The following is a 20,830-nucleotide window of genomic DNA, read 5'->3' as shown; positions in this document are numbered from 1 at the left end:
AATTTTGGTGAAACGTTTCCCTCCGGATAGTGAGGCGAAAATATCTTCTATCCTCGGAAGAGGATACTGTACCGTGTGAAGGATCGGGTTTACAGCCACCTTGAAGTCTCCACAGATGCAAATTTTTCTGTTCTTCAGATTTATCATTATTCAACGTTTTCTTCATGACCGGGACGATGGGTGTTGCCCACTCGCTCCAATCTATCTTGGATAATACGCCTGCCTTTTCCAAATTCTCCAGCTCTGCCTCGACTGCTGGACGAATTGCGTATGGCACCGGCCTTGCTTTAAAAAACTTGGGAATTGCCACATCTTCCACTTTTATTGAGGCGGTGATGCCTTTCAAGGTTCCTAGTTTCTCTTGAAACACTTCCTTGGCGTTGGCCAAGATGTCTTTTAATCGTTCAGGTATGACGTCATTGTTGTGTATGTAACCGTTTACCTTTAAGGGAACTATAGAATGTAACCGTTCGCCTTTAAGAGCACTACTTTAGGGTGGCACTATCTATTGGCTCATGTATACTGTAATACCGATAGTGACCACACCAGTATATAAGGGTTGTGATACGTTAACTAGGGCAGAATCGCCCGAGCCTCTGAATAGTAAAGACGTGTTTTATTTTGTTAACAGTGGAGTCTGTGATTATTTATAATACAACCCACAGACTTAACATTGGCGACGAGTCAGGATTCGAACCCTGCGGCAGTTGTTCCACGGCGGCTTCGTCCGAAGACAGGACGTTGAAGAGAGGTTTCAATCCTCACCAGTCTGGAACCGACAGGCTGGAAGCGACAGGCATTAGGACCCTGAAGCCTCCATAACCTCGTGGGTAAGCCGCAGCGTTGGCTGCAAAGACAGGGCGATCGCAATAAGAGCCGCGGTGAAACGCGCGAGCGGGTAAGCCAGAGCCCGGGAGGGAGCGAGCAAGAGCCGCGCGAGCGGGTGAGCCAGAGGCCGGGGGCCGCTTTCAAGTGCGAGGCGCAGCCGGGCCATCGATCGCATCCGCTGATAAGGCCCGCACTCGGGCTGAAAGTCAGCGTCGGGGAACGGGTGATAACCGCCATTGAAGTGGGCGGAGAGCGCCGAGAAGCGCGGGAAAACCGCCATCGAAGTGGGCGGGGAGAGCGAGAAGCGCGGGAAAGCCGCCATTTTTTGCGGGGAAACCGCTGAAGAAGAAGGAAGAAGCGGGAAACCGCCATCTTGGAAATTATTAAGAATTTCAGGAAAGTAATAAAATTTTTCAGAAAGGCTGGTGTGTTCTCAAGAAGAGAGGGAAAATAAGTATAAGTACAGCAATACTTGTGGTGTTCTCAAGAAGAGAGAAGAAAATTAATAATAAGTAAAGTAATACTTGTACTGTACTCGAAAAGAGAAGAAGATGCCTAAGCGAGGAAATATTAATGACTTTAATGCTGAAATAGAAGACTGGGCCACGTATGTGGAACGCATAGAAATATATTGCGTAGCCAACGAAATTGAGGATGACAACAAGGCAATAACTTTGTTAAATTCGATGGGAGCAAAAACATACGGGCTTTTGAAACATCTAATAGCACCAGTTAAACCAGTGGACCAGACCTTCGAAGAGATCGTAACAGTGTTGAAGGATCACTTGAACCCCACACCGTTGATGCTGGCTGAACGATTTAAATTTTACGCCAGAACCCAGAGGCAAGATGAAAGCAATGCGGAATACTTAGTCGAACTGCGTAAGCTAGCGAAATACTGCCAGTTTGGAGGGAATTTGACAGAGGCGCTGCGGGACAAGTTCGTATGCGGCTTGGCCAAAGAAGGAACGCAGAAGCGACTTCTGGAAGAAAACGACCTCACACTGGACAGGGCTGTCCTCATAGCTTCATCGCACGAAGCCGCAGCGAAAGGGATGGCGGAAATGCAGCTAAAGGCGGCGGCACTCGGGGTGGACCAAATTACAGCAAGCACTCCCAAATGCTACCGTTGTGGAAAGACAACGCACGACCAGAATCAGTGCTGGTTTAAGAACCAAGAGTGCAGGAAATGTGGCAAACTGGGTCACATCGCAAAGGTATGCAGGTCCGGAAAGAAGACCAACAAGCAAAGGAAGCCACCACCACAAGAAAAGTACAACAAGGTGCATCAGGTGGCTGAAAAGAGTTCAGACGAACAAAATTCAGACTCAGACCCAAACAGCCAGGAGTTGGATAGTCTGAGAATCCACAATGTGGGTAAAGTAAATGATCTACAGACGATCTGGGTCACACTAAAAATAGCTGGAGTCCAAGTACGAATGGAGCTGGACACGGGATCAGCTGTATCAGTCATCAACCAAAAGGACTACCACCGACTATTCTCTCACATACCCTTAAGAAATACCAAGTTCGTATTACAGACATACACGGGGCATCGCGTATACCCCATGGGGAAAATAAGAGTCAAGGTGAGAGATAGGGGTAAAGTACACCCAAGAATGAATTTGTACGTACTACCTGAGGGAGGACCACCACTTCTAGGACGGGAGTGGATCAAGAAAATAGACATGGAATGGCACTACCGACAAGCAATGACGAGTGAGGACTCGGTGCAGACAAGCAGCTCAGACTCTGAGCCGGAAGACGATAAGTCCAGCTTATGTATGAAAAACAAGGTTAACATTAACTCACAGACTAAGGTTGGAAAATCGATGGCGTGCATAAAGACAGAGAATTCTGAGTCTGTTCAAGCTACAGACATATGCATTACGGAGGAACACCGGGCTCGAACTCAACACTATTTCAAAGTACAACAACAATTAGAACAATTAAGTTACCGCCTCGTACAAGAGATGAAAACAATGAAAAAGTTCTATGACACCGAATGGGAGAGTCTGGAAAGACAACAGAACCTACTGGCTCAAGCAGAGAGCGACCATAGAGCCATCGTGACCAATTACCGATCACATCTCCCTGATGATGTTCAGGGGTTAGAATATTTGCATGATCTAGAGATACAGCAGAAGGGCAAATCACGCTGCACTGAGGATTTTGTTCTGCAATTAGAGACGGAGCTAGTGCAGGCAAAGTTAAGAGAAGTTGAATCACAGGGTGCTCTTAAGGAGATGCAGAAACAAATCTTGGACATGGAAAAGAGAAACGCTTCTTTACCTGATGAGAATAATGTGGCCATGTTGCAAGAGGAGCTTATAGGGGCGAAACTGAAAGAAGCTAAGCAAAGGATGTTGGAACTTGAAACGCAGAACCAAATCAGCGGTAATCAGCTATGTCAAGCAGAGAAGGAGTGCAAGGGTCTACATGAGAAGGTGCAATATCTCTCAGCCCAAAATAAGGGACTACTCACTCAGTTAAATGAAAGTAAACGGGAAATGGCTGAGATGGACTGCAAGAATAAAGAAGAGTTGATGGCAGTGAGACTTCGAGAGGCAGATAGCATAGCAGCCTTGGCTGAACTCCAACAGGAAATTGCGAAAGAAACAAATGAAGAGGAATCTTCAGGAAGCCAGGATTTTATTCCAGTTCTTCTCTACGACTCCTTACAAGCAGAGTGCGAGAAGTTGAAAAAACAGTATGAACAGGCCCAGACTACAATTCTGGAGGGGGTTAACTCAGCAACCTCCGAAAAGCTAGTTTCGTTGGAAGTATATGAGCAACTAAAGGTTGAACATGAGCAAGAAGTCCAAAGGCTGCAGGAAATTCTTGAGGAGCTCAGGGCCAAGACAGACTCATCGGTAGAAGTTCCATACATAGATGAGGATGTAGAGGTGAAAGACATGGCAGAACTCATAAAAATATGGAAGGAAGCCCAAGACAAATATGAGGCGGCAATTACCGAGGTTGACCGACTTGAAGAACAGTTTCAACTGGGAATGGGCCCTGAACATGAGCTAGAGAGCATCGAGGCGCAACTTCTCCAAGCACTGGAAGCCAAAGTACAAGAGGAAGAGAAGATGAAAGCATTGGAGAAAATGATGGATGAAATGGAGGAGTACGCTGAATTACGTCCAGGGGAACAGGAGAATGGGGAAACAGCTACTTCAGTAGAAGGATTAAATAGCCTGATAACGAAATCCCTGAAGGAAGGGAAAGGATTGAACGCACAAATGAGGCCAGGAGGGAAGGAAGGGCAGACATCCGAGGAAGAGCAGGATGAATATGATTGCTTGAAGAAGGGTTTTGACCTGTTGAGTGACACCGAATGTTATGAGGATGTGGTCTGCCCAAATTGTGATGGGAACTCCCAAAGTGCTGAAATCCTGAGGAAGCACTTAAGGTCTAAGGAACATAGAGAGTTGGTGGCGCTACAGATGGCAGCCGGGAAAAGAGCTCGGAGAGTTTCAAAAAGGCAGAAAAGAAAAAGAAGAAGCAGAAAATAATAACTGTTTAAAATATTATTACTTCTACTACCTCAGTCCGAACACTACGAAAGGTGCTAAATTTGTAAAATAAATCCAGGGACATTATCAAGACAGCCAGTGGGTTGTATAAGTCCGCACTGCTGGTTCAACAGGACGAAAGTACAAGCTGTTAAAAAAAAAAAAAAAAAAGGCTATGGAGGATGCTGTCTGGAACTAATTAATACCAGAGACTGAATTTATGAACTGTTCCCACAGAGACTGAACCTGTAAACTGATTCCACTGAGAGTATGTTTGTAAACTGTTATATGACGTTGACTCCATTGAGAGTATATCTGTAAATTGTTATATGACGTTGACTCCATCGAGAGTATATCTGCAAACTGTTTATATAAAGTTGAAGATTGTATGTTTAACGGGATTCTGTAAGTAATAAGCTAGGAAGGGAGGAGTGTTGTGTATGTAACCGTTTACCTTTAAGGGAACTATAGAATGTAACCGTTCGCCTTTAAGAGCACTACTTTAGGGTGGCACTATCTATTGGCTCATGTATACTGTAATACCGATAGTGACCACACCAGTATATAAGGGTTGTGATACGTTAACTAGGGCAGAATCGCCCGAGCCTCTGAATAGTAAAGACGTGTTTTATTTTGTTAACAGTGGAGTCTGTGATTATTTATAATACAACCCACAGACTTAACAGTCATCATCATTTTTTTTCTTACTGGTCACCGTCAGTGCCTGAATGGAGTGCCAGTCTAAACGTATCTTCCTGATCCATTCACGTCCCAACAGCGGTGGACCACCATCTTGTAGAATGTATAAATACAACTTCTGTATTTCCTTGCCGTTGTATACAACAGGCACCCTTATTTTTCCTTTGGGGTATACTTTCTGCCCCGTATATGTTTTCAAGATAATGGATGTGTCTTTTAAAGGTATATGCGGAAATAGCCGCTCATAATCCCGTCGATTTATGACGGTCAGAGCTGATCCTGTATCTAGCTCCATTTTAACTGGGGACCCTGCTATCGTGAGGGTAACCCAAATGGTCTGGTAATCTTCTTTGGCAATTACATTATATAATTTGAGACAGCTTAGTCTCTTGTTTCCGGAGTCGCTATCGCTCTTCTGGTCTTCGGAGCTACTGTCCGTCATCATTTGTACCTTTCTGTACTTTTCTTTATTGATTTTTTTTTTCCTGTCCGTGGATTTTTTTTTGTCCAGATCGGCATACCCGTGCAATGTGTCCAATCTTTCCGCATTGCCTGCATGCTTTGTCCTTGAACCAGCAGTCCCTCTGGTCATGGGTGGATCTGCCACAGCGATAACATCTCTCAAAACCCTGTGTCATTTCATGGGTGCCGAAGTCCTGTGTCTTTTGCTGTATCTCTGCAGCTCCTCTTGCGGCTGCTTCGTATGATACAGCCATACTGAAAGCCTTGTCCAGTGTCAAATCTTTCTCAGAAAGCAGCCTTTTCTGTGTTCCTTCACTTAGGAGACCGCAGATGAATTTGTCTCGAAGAGAATCTGCCAGTCCTGCCCCGAATTGGCAGTGCTTTGATAGCTTTCTTAATTCGGTGAGGTAATCAGCGTTACTTTCATTCTTGTGCTGACTCCTCTTGAAGAATTTGAATCGTTCCGCTATCAGTAGCGGTGTTGGGTTTAAGTGCTCCTGTAGGGTATCAACAATTTCCTTAAAATTCTTGTCCTTGGGTTTGGCTGGAGTGATTAAGTTTCGTAACAGCCCGTATGTCTTTGCGCCCATTAGATTTAGAAGTACTGACGCCTTTTAATCATTTTCTATTCCATTTGCTGTGCAATATACCTCCACTCTTTCCACATATGTGGTCCAATCCTCTATATTGTTATCAAAAGCATCAATATTGCCAGCCTTAGGCATCCTGGGAAAAAAATGGCGCTTCCCGCGCTTTCCCGCCGCTGCTGCTGCTGACAATGCTGTTTTCCGCGGTTTTTAAAAAAAAATTTATTTACAGGTGGAGACTCGTTCCCACTGGACTCTCTGGGACTTTCCCCCCCCTCTGCTAGGTCCGAACGCCGACCTGCTTTGCAGCGCCGGCCGTCTCCCGAGTGCCCCCCCATCTGTTTTTGCTTGCCTCCGCCTTCGCTGCTTGGCCTCGCCGCAGAGCCAGCCGATGGAGCCCCAGCCCGCCCAGGAAGGATTATTGCAGTACCTGCCACCAGCTCGGCTAGCTGGTGAAACCACAGTTTTTCTTTTCTTGCTTTTCTTCGACTTTGGACGTCTGAGGAATCAATGTCCTTGAGGTGCTGCCGAATTGCAGGTAGGTCCGTTTCCAATTCGTCGCCACTGTTGTATACGTGTGTTAATAGAGACACTGAAGGCAGGAGTTGGTTTCACAGGTGTTTACTGAACAAAGTCTGGAGGTGAACTAACTGATGCAACACAATATACAGGCTTATATAGCCTGAGTGGCCATTACCGGCATTACAGTACACAGGGGGCTCTTAAAGGCACATACACTACACATATGAAAACCCTTCTTTTTTTAAATCTTGCCAATCTGGTTTCTCATGCCTTGTAGAAGCTGAAGAAGGAGAGGGCAAGAAGGCAACTTTTCCCTGGCTTCGACCATTAGGAAATGCGAGAGAGTAACACGGAGGTGGCTTTACATTCCTTCCTTTTGAAGAAGTGCTTTATCTGCACTTGTTGCTTTTCCACTGAAACACAGTTATGCGTAGCAACAGAGTGATGTGGGAGATTGTGGACATAAGCCACAGGTGCGTGCATTCCACAGTGGTGCATATTGGTGATCTAATGCACCGCACGGCCCACGACACGACTGTTACAAGTTTAATACTTAACTTATTCTTTTTCTGTTCCGTTACCAGACACAGCAGCTGCTGAAGCAAAAGATGAGAAAACGATTTGGAGGCGAGCTGGAGATAATGTCACCATGCCCTGTAAATACGGCCCAGGGTCAGGTCTAAATGGCTACTTGGAAATCGAGTGGGCGATCGCAAGTGCAGTCATTAACGAGTCAGCTAAGACGGTAAAAAAAAATGACAAAACTAGAAGATGAATAAAAGAATTATTGAAGCTGTCTCTATTTTCTGCTTTGAAATGTTCTTGTAATTTTTATAGCCCCTTGAATTGTCCTCAATTCACCAATCTCCTGTTCTTTGTTCACGAAAAGTAGCATTTATCCTTCCTTACTTGTGATTTTTGATATTTAATTTTTTTAAAGTAGTTTGATAAGCTTGTCATTAAATCTGGCATAGCAGATTAATAAGGCCATAACAAAGCAAACAAAGCACTGGGGTTCAATTCTGCATAGAACTGAAAAGCAGAGAAGGTATGTTAGACTTGTATAGAAACTTGGTTGGACCACACTTGGAGTACTGTGCACAGTTCTTCTCTCCATATTATAAAATGGTAATGTCATAAAAATGACATAGAGGCACTGGAGACGATGCAAAAGATATTTACTAGAATGATACCAGAACTGAGAGATTTATACCTATCAGAAAAGATTGAACAGGTTGGAGCATTTTTCTATAGAAAAGAGAAGACTGAGAGGTGACCTGATAGAGGTCTTTAAGATTTTGAAAGGGTTTGATAGGGTAGACGTAGAGAAAATGTTTTCACTTGCGGGCGAAACCAGAACTCGGGGCCATAAACATAAGATAATCACTAATGAATCCAATAGGGAATTCAGGAGAAACTTCTTTACCCAGAGAGTGGTGAGAATGTGGAACTCGCTACCACAGGGAGTGGTTGAGGTGAATAGAATAAATGCATTTAAGGGGAAGCTAGAAAAACACATGAGAAGAAAATAGAAGGATGTGTTGATGGGGTGAGATGGTGGGAGGAGGCTCGTGTGGAGCATAAACACTGGCATGGACCTGTTGGGCTGTTTGGCCTGTTTCTGTGCTGTAGATACTTTATAACACTTTGTAGTGTGGATGAATGACTAAAACAAAAGAGCAGTGACCTAATTTGCTTATAATTTTGATCTGCACCATCTGCAATGTGCTACAAAATGCTTCAAAATGTGGCTAGCATTTCATGTTAAAAGAGCGCAAAGAAATTATTTGTTACCTGCAAAAACAAGAAAATACGATAAAACCAAACCAGAACAAAGCTTCATTTTAGAACTGAGCTTTCAGAAATTCACAGTAGGACCAATCCCGCTAAACCATAGTTGCACTTAGAAGCACGTGTGGTCTTTTGTACTTTCATCTATTGCACATATATATGGGATAATATATACGTTAGAGTGTTACAATTCAATAGCACATTGAGAGGTTCATGCGATGTTGATAAACCACAAGAGCTAAAGATCTGAACTCAGAGCTGTATCACAGTTTTGAAACACATTGCTACCTGTTATTCTTTACTTGTATATTCAGAAAAAATCATTTTGACCGTTGAGCAATTTAACAATTGTTGTTGGGTGTTTTTAATTTTGAGGCACTAAGAAATATTGTGTCAGCCGTGGCTTTGCTTCTGAGTCAGAAGGTTGTGGGTTCAAGTCCCACTCCAGCGACTTGAGCACAAAATCTAGGCTGACCTGAGGGAGAGCAGCACTGTCAGAGGTGCCGTCTTTCGGATGAGACGTTAAACCGATGCCCCGTCTGCTCTCTCAGGTGGAAGTAAAAGATCCCATGGCACTGTTTCGAAGAAGAGCAGGGGAGTTATCCCCGATGTCCTGGGGCCAATATTTATCCCACAGTCAACATCACTAAAACAGATTATCTGGTAATTATCACATTGCTGTTTGTGGGACCTTGCTGTGTGCAAACTGGCTGCCGCATTTCCTACATTACAACAGTGACTGCATCTCAAAAGTACTTCATTGGTTGTAAAGTGCTTTGGGAGATCCTGAGGTTATGAAAGGTGCTATAGAAATGCAGTCTTTCTTTTTAAAGAAAAGTAATTTGTATTTGTGAACCCATTCAAGAATTATCTATTGAACCTTAAAAGGCTTCAGTCATTTTGTATGAATTAGAGCCAAGTCATAGTACCATCAAGCATGGAGAATGACTTATCCCCATCGCATGAATGAGGTTATAAAATAGTAAAGAATAAAAACAAAGCTTTGGTCTTTCAGCAACCAAAACAGCGTTAAGTATCTCTGAAACATTGGCCGGAATTTTCCAGGGTTCGTGCGGGCACGATTGGAGGTGGGTTGGGTGGGAAAGCTGAAATTTCCTGCAGCGGGTTGGGAACCCGCCGTCATCCCGCCGCCACCCGCCTTTCCCTCGGGCACGTCTATCAGTGCAGCAGCAGCCCACCTGGCAGAGGCGGGTGACCCAATTTAAAGGATTATTAGCTTGTTCTCAGACCCTTAAGAGTCTTTTTAACCTTACCTTTACAATTGCACTGGATGCCCACGGGACTCACGCTGCACGGGGACCATGTCTGTCAACCTGAGGTGGGAGTTGAGTGGCCATTGATCCAGCTGATTAGTTGACAGCATCAAGTGTAGTATAAAAGCTCCCAACTGAAAGCTGATCACTTTCCTCAGACAGAAGCTGTTGCTGACTGTATTCCCAGCACAGATTGAGCTTTCTGCAGGCTGCAAGTCTTTCCAACAAAGTCTCTATCCAGTGTCATCTCTACTTCACCTGCCATTTATTCCATCAATATGGGTGCCGTTTATGCTGTTTCACCTTGGTCCTCAGAATCTGACCATGATGAGCCCCAACACCAGCAGCACCAGGTACACCAGCAGCACCAACCTTCTCCACAACCACCTGATGCTGCACAGGACAGGGGCATCAGCACCTGAGCACATTGCTGCCCGAGAGGCCAGGGATGGCCTCATCATGGCCAAATTTTCTTAACTTTATGCTGTACACCCATATGGGGCTGCCACATGATGTGCCAGGTTGGCACCACCCCACACCAACACCTTAAAACATCTCCAATATTGCTGGAGGTACCATTATGTCTCACCATTCACTGCAACTCACTAAGCCACTTACAAAGGTGCACACAAATCTGTCCAAGACTGGAAAGTGTAGAAAATAAAGATTTTTATGTTTCACAGCACATGAACGGAAATTTTACATAAACATTGGATACAACACCCAAGTGGCTACCCTTGTGAATCTACTTGCGTGTTATCTTTCTCTTCTGTGTGCTCCTATGAGGTGCTACCCCGGTGGCTTCAGCAGAGGTAGAGGCAGCCTGCTTACTTCCCTGCAGCCAAGGAGCTGGAGAGCACCTTGCTGCACATCAATGGGGCCATGAGGACCTAGATCTATGCTGACATCCCTCCTAGAGAGGAGGTCTATGAGCTTCTGCCATCTATTCTCCATTGATACCATGTGAGTAGCGCATTAGCTGCTCCATGTAGGTGGCCATCCTAGCCATGGAGAAGCCTACAGTCGCCATCGCCTGCGACACGATGGTGCTCATGTTGGAGATGGACTCATCCATTCTCTGAACATTTGCAGACATCGTGTTCGCAAAACCTGTCAGAGTCCCCTGCACTTCTTCCTGCACCTCCAGGATGGCCCTCTTTCTGGATGGTGTCCGAGGCTCAGCGTCTGCATGCAGCTGAGCAGAGCTAGGAGCGTCCTGTGCCCTCCCACGAGGAGTCTCCACTGCTGTCTCTGTCTCCACCATTTGCTGTTGCTCACTTGTGAGTTGTGAGACACCAGGTGACAACACTACTCTATGTCGTGTGGGACCCAACCAGGTGTGCGTATCCGCGCTGGTGCTGGGTGCGCTTATGTCTGATGATGGTGCATCCTCAGAGGCTGGAGGCTCTTCTGAGGAGTCGTCTTCCTCTTCCTCCTAGACAGTGGGGGTTGGGGGGTGCTCTTGATGGACCTGTGGGAGAGTAAAGAGATGGGTTAGATATGTCATATGAAGACTGGGTACAGATACCATTATGCAAATGATGACCATTCAATGGCTGCTGACATCAGTCCCCATATGAGTGACTGATGTATGCCATGTAGCTGTATGATATGTAATTCTGTCACCAGGTTACTGAGATGTCCTCCTCTCTCTGTCTCCCACCTCCAGCTCCTCGGCGACTCCAGATATTTCTAAAGCAGCCTCCTCTGCTGTTGTAAGGTTTGCAAATGATGGAGAGTTACCGTCGGTTCTCTCCCTCTTATTTTGGGCTCTCTTTTCCTGCAAGGAGGGAAAGAGAAGGTTGAGTGAGAGTGATGGAATGAGTGTAAGGAATGGATGGGTTAGATCTTTAGAGGGAGACTATGATGGAGTGGGGTGCCAAAGCCAAGTGGCTTCCTTGTTAGTTGGTATGATTGCATTAGGATGAGGGTGAGTGTGAGGGGTGGTTAGTCAGATGGGGATGTGATAATGTAGATAAGAGAGAGAGAGGGGTGGGTGGACGTGCAAGGTATGTTGATGTGAGTAAGGATGTGCAGGAGTAGGGTTGGGAAGGCAGAGTGATCGGGATGTGATGAGAGGCACAGCAGGATTAAGTTGAGTGTGGCTTTGCACTCACGTTTCCTGATCTAATGAGATAATTGAAACATTTGCAGCACTGCACCCAAGTCCTTCTGACGACATCCCTGCTGTTGACCTCTGCAATCTCCAACCAGGCTGTTTCCGTCTCCTCGAAAGGTCTCTTTCATCCATTGGAAGGGAAGAGGGCCTCCCTGCGTGCTCTGACTCCCTCCACAAGCATACGGAGGGAGTCATCGGAGAATCTGGGTGCAGCCCTCTGCCTCTGTGCAGTCATTGTCAGTGCTTGCAGCACTCCAATGTTGTAGTACACTGACAGCACTATTTTAGATTAACATTCAAATGTAATGTGGCCATGGCCCCTTTAAATATCCCAGCTGAAAACGCGTCATGGATGACGTCAGCAGACCGGCGCCATTTAATTGGGCCGGGTAATGCGCAGGGCGGGCTTAATAGGCTCTATTGACGTAAAGTCGTTTTGTGCAGTGGGATGGAGCCAGCAACGGGGTCGCGACCCGCCATGGCCACCGCCCGCACCGGACCCGCCCAGGTAGGGGAAATTCCAGCCATTAACTCCGTTTCTCTCTCCACAGATCCTGCCTGACCTGTTGAGTATTTCCAGCATTTATATTGTGCCAACTATTTATGTGTCAGTACTTAGGATAAGGCAGGGCCAGAGCTGAAGTTTGGAATAGTTGAAATTTCAGGAACATTGCAGAAAAGTGTTGGAGAAGGTGATTTGGGAAAGGAAAATTTGTGTGTATGTATTGATGATTTGTTAAAATGGGTCAGCTTTAGTTTTTTATGGAAAGCATCCTGTATTGGTGTATCCTGCCACACAAGTCTTCCTTGCTACACTGGTGGTTCTGGAGTTACTTCCTTGTTTTCACTTTCAGTCACCTTTTCTCCAGGGCCTTAGCATTCTGTTCTTTTTCCTCCATGGTGAGGCAGAGCAAAGCAATGCAGCATGCAGAAGACAGCGATTGTACTTGAGATCTTGGAAGTACTGCACTTTAAGGGCCGCACCATCAATTTAGACATCTGAAGCGCTACTCCAAGATCCCAACTTTATTCTATTATCATCCAGGTAGTAACATGTGCTTCATTGCACCTGCACTACATTTCTGTGAGTGGATATCGCAGAGGTATTATGAGTCACAGCTGCAAAGGGTACCCCTGGTCTCCCAGCAGGCAACCTATAACTCTTCTTTCTCTTTCAAAGAACAGTGGGTGAAGAGCAACCAATGTTGGCAACTGAGGTGCAAAGGCCTGAGGCTTAAGGTTGCTATACCACTGACCCATAGATTGTTGCATTCATGCCAATCGCCAATGTTGCATGTGACAATCATCATTCTGGGAGCCTGGTCAACATCAGCATTCATTGACATTAATCAGCAAACTGGGCTCCTATTCCTCGAGTCTGGTGACTAATGCACTGGAGGCAGGAACTCTTACAAGAACAGTTCCCCCCTAAACTGTGCAGAGGCTGCAATATTGTACTGGGTGTGGCATTGAGAGGGCCGAGGGGTCTGTTCCAGTGCATTAGGCACTCAGATTAAAGAGGGACTTGGGGAGCACAGAGGGGGAAGAATTGGATGGCAGTGAAAAGGGAAAGTGGATGTCAATAAAAGAGGAAAATGTGAAAAGGGTGGCAATGAAAGAGGCAAATAGACAGGCAATGCAGCGAAGAGAGAATGGGACATGGAGTGGCGAGGAAAGAGGAAATACATGGCAATAGAGGGAAGGGAAAAATGAATACTAATTAAGATGAGAACGAAGAGGCAGAAGCTGAGAATTATGCTTTGGAGATGAGAAGAGAGAAGCAGGGATCAGCGCTGAAGAATACATCAGTTTAACACAATGTTTTTTTAAATCCAGGGAACCAAGCCCCAGATGCCCGAGAAAACCACCACCAATTTTGTGCCATCAACATTTGGGTTTTCCCTTCATGTACTTGTTTTCTTCCCTGTAATGCCAGTTAAGGAATGCTGTGTATACCTATAGCTTAAGGTACAAAGCCCATGTAACCCGTTTCCACATGTCAGGGTCGTTCTTGAGTTGTCAGCTTTTTTGAACCTGTTGGCCACCTTTTAGGTTGGCATGAATATTATTACGAGTTTAATACATAACATATTATTTTTATATCCCGTGCAACACCAGGCACAACAACAGCTGAAACAAAAATCGGGAGCACAATTTGGAGGTGAGCTGGGAATAATGTCATCCTGCCGTGTAAATACAGCCCAACATCAGATCAAAATAGCTAATTGGGACGTCAAGTGGGCGATCGCAAGTATATACATTAACGAGTCATTAAGATGGTAAAAAATATAAATGAAATGTGTAAGGGTCACAAGGATCCCAAGGACACAGCAGGGTCCCAGAAAGCTGCGGATTGCCCGAGCTAAGAAGGGGGCATTTCCCCAGAAACCTGTTTAAACTGTGTGATTTTGAATTGTGTGTGCGTGGTAATTTCTAGTTTAAGCTGAGGGGAAGGTGGGGGTCTCCCAGTTGGGGAGAGGCCATACGAGAACCTCTACCCAGAGTTGGAAGGGGTCCCCGGACCCCGGAAAGGAGGATCCCATGAAAAACATTTTCTTTAAAAAGGCAACACATCATTCTCAACCGACAGAACATTCCAGAAGGAAGGGTGAACTGGGGGCCATTAGCATCTAAAGGCCCTGGTCACCCCAACCCAAAACACCAGATGCAACACCTCTATAGGGCAAGAGCTCAACCCAAAACAAACCTCACAAAGAGGGAACAGACTGGTCAGAGCCAGGAGCTTCCAAAGCCAAACAAGACAAAGGAAAAGGATTAACGGACAATCTAGTCTACACTTCGCACCTACTCACACTTTGACCACCGGACCGGACACAAGGGGACAGCCATCACCGGACCATTATTGGTATCTAAAGACAAAGGACTCTCAAGCCCAGATACAGTATAACTGGGGTGAGAATCTCACAGACAGCTTGTGCGTGTGGAGGCAGAGTCGAAGGAACGCCCGACGAGAAGGAAGGAAGAAGAAGCCTGCGGACCACGGAGGCATCGGAACCAGAGACCGGAGAGCGAGGGGGGAGAAAAGCGCGCTGTTCCGGACCGAAAGCGTTTTCAAAACCGTACGGAAGGGGACTGTGAGTATGAGCTTTCCTCAATGAGGATCACCCCACTTAGTGATAGGAGGATGGGAGGCTTGTGGTAATAGGAATAGGGTTTAAGGTCATTTTAGTTCGGTTTCACCCTATGTTTTCCCTTCCCAGAACGATTGGTTAAGTTTAAAGTTCTATGTTTAAGGTGCTGTTTTAAGAACTTGTTCAGGTTTAAAGACATCAAGGAACTTTCAGTGGGAAGTGCTGTGTAGAGTTCGGTACTGAGATTATTGCCTTGCTTGTGTTTCACGTGTCCAAATAAAGTGAGTTGTATCTTTTATCCGGTGTCTGCTTCTGGTTACTGCAATTTGAATCTGTCACAAATGTCCAAGCTGTAATTCGCGTTGTAGAACAGTAGTGGGGGAAGTGGGATTCAAAACCTCACGCCAGTAATTTGGGGGATGAGCTGCAATTGGGAATGAGCAGTTAGATTAAGTGGGACAGGCTGAAACTCTGCCTGGGGTTGTATCTGGTATAAACAACCAAGAAGCACTTACTCAGAGAAATTCTCTGAGGACTGTGATTTGCTATAAACAGTCAAAAGCCCCAAACTCCTCAGGGACTGTACATCAGCCTGAGGTACCCAGGACTACCTGGGTGTAAGATAACCCCCCTTACAAAATGGCGAGCCAGGTAGGAGAATGTGTAAGCAAAGACAATGTGACAGACAGCAGTCCAGAGGTTGAACCAGAAACTAGAATGAAGGAGAAACTAGGAGACTATATCTGTACCAAGCTCAATGTTAGAAAACCATGGGTGATGGGCCTGCTGCGCAGTGCACGCCCAGAGGCAGCTGCAGCAAAGTGGACCCAGGGTAAAGACCACAAAGCTAAAGTGGAGAAGGCAGTCTGGCTGCTGTGCCTAGAAAAGCAAGTAAAGTTGCTCGACAGGCAGGTGGTGACCCTCCAAGCAGAGGTGGTAGATTTAAAAGAAAGGTCCCGTGCCGAGGTGTTAGATTTAGAGGAGCAGGCTCGGGCAGCAGGGGAGGTAGCAAAGGAAAAGATAGCAGCTGTGGAAGAGAAGCTGGCTGAGGCACTTGAGCAACTAGCGGACGAAAGGAGAGAAAGGGCTATGGAGGCAGAGAGTTCTCGAATTTACAAGGAGTACCTGCAGGCGCAGGTAACAGGAGCCCAAACTGCAGCATTGAGGCTGCAAGAAAGAAATGCTCGCTATGCTCAAGAGAACGCTGAGTTGGGGGAGGATTTAAAGGAGGTTAGGGCAGCCTGGAAGCTCACGTGGCAGGAGGCGAGTCAAGCCCCGGCCACGGACCACGGCCCCTGCCTGGACCAAATCAAGTACCTCACCCAAGCTATAGCTAAGTCCCAGAGAGGCGTAGTGTGTTCAGTCACACCGGCCCCAGAAAGGGGGCAGGAGGAGGAAGAGGAGGTTAGACCCCTCCCCACAGCCCCTGTAATGGAGCCGGAGCTTGAGCCACAGGAGCCAAGCAAGCCGGTGGGACCAGGGCCAGTGTGTCCCGTCGTCCACGTTAAATTTGGTCCAGCTGTAAATGGGGTCCCGGGAGCAGTGACTAGCCGTTTCGTTCTGCCCCACTCTGTGCCTCAGTTACAGGCGATGGTCACCCACTTCTCTAAACTGGGATATAAAGGGGATGCCACTGCTCACTTTCTTAAAGTAGAGCAGGCGGGGGATTTAAACGGTTACGACCAGGGAGAGAGAGCCAAGATGCTACAATTTTCCCTGGAAGAGGAGGTGGCCGACAACCTCTCCTCTGATAGTAAGATAGGGAGGAACACATTCGCCCAAGTCAAGGAGGAGGTCCTGGGTGTGTTGGGGGCGGATGATGGTAGCTTCTTCTCCTGAGTTGAGAAGACTCAGCAAAGGGCAAAGGAGAACCCCAGGTGTTTTGCAGACAGGCTGTGGATAGCGTTCAATGAGGCCTGTGCAGGGGGTCTGGACCGAACGGCCCTTGGAGCAGATGATCGGGTTCGCTGGTTTCGCACCCTGATAGCCAACAGCACTCCGGAGCTGCGAACCCAGGCACGAGCCTGGTTTGACCCCCGAGACCCCCAGCTTGCAGAGGAGACAGTCCTCCGGCAGCTTACCATTTTCTTTAAAAGTGCCCAAGCAGAAGGGAAGACAGGGAAGGGTAAGATCTGTGAGATCACACCCGCCCAGGGGCGAAGGGAATGGAGGCAGGAGGGCAAAAACTCAAACAGCCAGTACAGACCCTTCCGTCCCGTGGATAGCCCACACCCAATTAGGAGAGAGATGGGCTGGGAGGGAAGAGATGGCTCCAGACCAAGCAGGGAGAAAGCCTGCTTCGGGTGTGGGGAGCTAGGGCATTGGAGAAAGGAGTGTGAGAATCCTTGGAGGGATCAAAGGGCCCCTGCCCCTGCTGAACCAAGTGCAGACCAAGCCCAGAAAGCCAAACAGGCTGCAGCTCAAACCCAAAAGAGGCAGGCTCCTCAGCCACCAGCAGCCCCAGCTCAGAAATCCAGCCAGCCAGCAGCCCAGAGCGCGCCGCAGCAGGGCAGCCTGAAGGACATACTGAAGGGAGCGCTGAAGGTTTTAGAGGATCAGGAGCGGGGCCAGATAGCTACAGTGCAGGGGGAGAAGATCTCCCAGGCTGCAGAATCCTGACTAGCCCCCGGGGAACCTGTCTACCTGTGCCCGGTGAGCTATGATGAGTGGAAGCGACCGCGCGTTGAACTGGAGGTGCAGGGTGTCAGGGGATCATATCTGCTGGACACAGGGGCTTCGGTGACCCTGGTCCATGCAGACAGCCCCAGCACCTCACCCCTGTCCAGCGGCGTCCCTTTTGGCCTCACAAGCTTCACCAACAGTGAGCAGACAGGATTCCTCACAGTTCCAGTCCAGCTGCGCTTGGGACCTCTCCAGGAGCAATGGACTTGCGTAAGGATGCATGGGGTAGAAGTCAGGGTGGATGGGGACCCCATGACGCGCCCGCAGCGACAGTCAGATTTAACCATCGCTCTGGGATCCCTGGTTGAGCAAGGGGTTTTAAGAACGATAGCAACCCATGTGAACTCTCCACTTTGGCCGGTGAAGAAGCCGGACAATTCATGGAGAGCCACAGTGGACTATCGAGTCTTGAATAAAAATATCCCAGCCTGCGCCCCTACAGTGGCTGCAGTAGCCGACCTCATTGGAAGTATTCCAGCCTCCGCAACCATCTTCACAGTGCTGGATATTTCCAATGGTTTCTGGTCTGTCCCACTCAGAAGGGAAGATCAGTATAAGTTTGCCTTCACTTTTAAAGGGCAGCAGTATACTTGGAATTGTTTGCCACAGGGTTTCCACAATTCGCCAAGTATATTCCACCAGTGCATGGCTGACAGTTTAAAGAACTTCAGCCAGCCTGGGTAGCTGGTGCAATACGTGGATGACCTGCTGCTATTCTCTGAGACTGAGGAAGTAGATCATGGCCCCTGTAGAGCAGGTCCAGTAGCAGAAATCCGGGACAAGGGAGGCGCACAGGGGATAGTTTTGGACCCAGACCAAAGGCAGGTCCGAGTCCAAAATTCCCCATTTAAAGCCACCCGGGTAAGAGAACATGAGTTTGCCCACCAGACAAGTTCAGGTTCACCGCCTGTAAAGACAGGCACTGTGGCTTGTTTTAAGGATAAAGTTGTCCAGCCCACAAATTGGGACACTTCCCTACCCCAGTGGGACCCTAATTCAAACCAAAGTTTAAATTTGGAAAGGTTATGTGGCTTAGAAATGGAGAAACAGCAGCCTGGGATCAGAAATCAGCAGGCTGCTGCCTATCCATTCACAGATCGCTTGGAGACTGCCCGCGCATGTGCAGTCGCTGGTCTGGAGACGGGAATCTCCCAGTCGTCTGAGCAGAAGGTTCGCGCAGGCGCAGTCATGCGCCTGAGGGGAGAGTTTTGCCAGGATCAGGTTCGCGCAAGCGCGGTTCCACAGCACGTACCCCCAGCGGACTTTCTTAACTTTGCCCGCACAGGTGCAGTCGAGCGCCTGAGGGAAAAGGTTCCCCAACACCGGGTAGGCGCAGTCGCGGACCCGGAACTCCGAGAGGCCCTTACTCAGTTCTCCCGCGCAGGCGCGGTCGCACGCCCGAGGGGAGAGTTTTGCGAAGAGGAGGTCTGCGCATGCGCAGTTGCCGGCGGGACCACAGTGGCTCTTTTGCAGGAGGTTTGCGCAGGCGCACTCGCCTGTTTAAAGGGACCAGCTTCCCAGCCAGCCTCTAGAATGGTTTTCCCCATGATGTGGGACCCTGGGGGTGCAGGGATAGCAATTCCTCTTGCAGGGGAGCTGACACCAGGTTTTGGATCAGGAGAGAGAGATTTGTACCAGCAGGCTGCCAGGTACATTATACAGTGCGGGCTATTTGGGCATGGGGGAGCAGGTTCCCAGCCCGCTGGGGCTGTGACCCAAGCTCAGGGTCCGCCAGCCAAAGTTTCCCCCGTAGAGACACCCCTCAGAAGGTCTCAGCGGGTGCCCCAGCCTAAGAAAGCATGGTCACCCACTTTACAGTGGAGTAGGGCGGTTTCCTGAGCCAGGGAAAAGCCAGAGAACAGAGGCCCCCACTCAACAGCCATAAGCTGCGAGGGACCAGAGACAGGAGGCAGTCCAGCTTCGCTGCAGTCAGCAGCAATCTGCGACAGTGCCAGAGATTAAGACGGGCCGTCCGGAGACGGGCGGCATTTGTATTATAGCTATGTGTGTGTATATAGCGTGCTTAATGGAAGGTGTATTTTAAGTTTTGTTAATTTAACTAGTTTGTTAAGTTAAGTTTAAAGAGTTTAAATTTACATGTGTGCCAAATGTTTGTATTTTGGTCCGAGGTCGAGGGACCCGACCATGTCTCCACCTAAGGCAGCACGTCAGTGAGACCTGGCTGCATGTCCCTTTTAAGTTTTTGCAGGAGATGGGAAAATGAAGCAGCCATGTTCGCCCAGCCCGAGCTGGATATCGAATGAAGATGTGGAATGTTGGGGATCACCTCGCCACTGGACGAATCCAGGAGACCCCACAGCGATCGTCGGGAAAAACCGGACAGAGTCCGGAGGAACTTGCCTACTCCTCCTACGGGGAGGAGATGGCCCCAGCTGGGTGGGGCATGGCCCCCAACCCAGCACTATCCTGACCAAAGTTCACGTGCGGGAGACCTCGCTGTTGAGGAGTCACGATGGGGAAGCGCGGGCGCCTGGTCACAGGGACGCGTTCCCCGGGGGTGGGTGGTGATGGCCCGGGAATGATTTTATAGAGGAGGGGGAGACCCAAGAGTCGCGTGGGTGCGGTCGGGGGAGGGAGGAACTCAACCGGGGGCCCACGGGCAAAGTAGAGAAGTTATGGCTGGGAAGGATGAGTGGGTGGCCGGATCAGTGTGGGGCCAGGGAGTGCCGCCACACAGGCACCCATCATTTTCTGCAGCCAGTCGAGGGAAGACGGGAGGGGGAGGGACTGGGAGTCATGAGATCCCATACTCCCCGGTCTCGGTCTGTGCCAAGGTAAATTTTAAACGTGAGGGGTACCCCGCCTCCACAAAGGGACAAGGGAACGGTTCGGGGCTGTTGGAGCAGGCTGGTCGCTAAATCCATTCTGCCTGTTTTAAAGTTTAAGCGAATCAAAGGGGGGTGGAAGGTACTTTTACTGCCCGAGTGGGAGGAGCAATACCCACTCGAATTTCGCGACCCATCATCGGCACGTGATGATCGGGGTTCATTTAAGCATGTTGTTTAATGATTTTTTGTATTTGGTGTTGCAGCCCCAAGTTGAGCAGAGGCGTGAGGTCCTCTCCGTGCTTGGGACCAGTTTGTGACAACTCCAAGTTGAGCAGAGGCGTAGGACCCTCTCCGTGCTTGCGATAATTTTAGAGTACATTGTGTAACTAAGATTGTAACATTTTGTAATAAATTATGATGTGAAAGAGTATTTTTGAGGATATTATGTTATACGAGCCAAGCCTGGG

General features: G+C 48.0%; 1 protein-coding gene across 1 annotated transcript in view; it reads left to right on the top strand.

Annotated features, from left to right (window-relative positions):
* The window catches only part of LOC147100266 (uncharacterized), a 49,516-nt gene that overhangs the window by 7,353 nt on the left and 21,333 nt on the right, over nt 1–20,830 (top strand). Inside the window, exon 2 of the mRNA XM_085968224.1 lies at nt 7,201–7,361. Within this exon, the coding sequence (XP_085824350.1) occupies nt 7,201–7,361 (161 nt within the window). The remainder of the gene's footprint in view (nt 1–7,200; nt 7,362–20,830) is intronic.

This window comes from Somniosus microcephalus, chromosome 26 (assembly GCF_052327205.1).
Source record: "Somniosus microcephalus isolate GS21.2 chromosome 26, FLI_Smic_1.0, whole genome shotgun sequence".
NCBI classification, from domain to species: Eukaryota; Metazoa; Chordata; class Chondrichthyes; order Squaliformes; family Somniosidae; genus Somniosus; species Somniosus microcephalus.
Note: the sequence above shows the minus strand (reverse complement) of the source record. Positions and strands in the feature narration are given on the sequence as shown.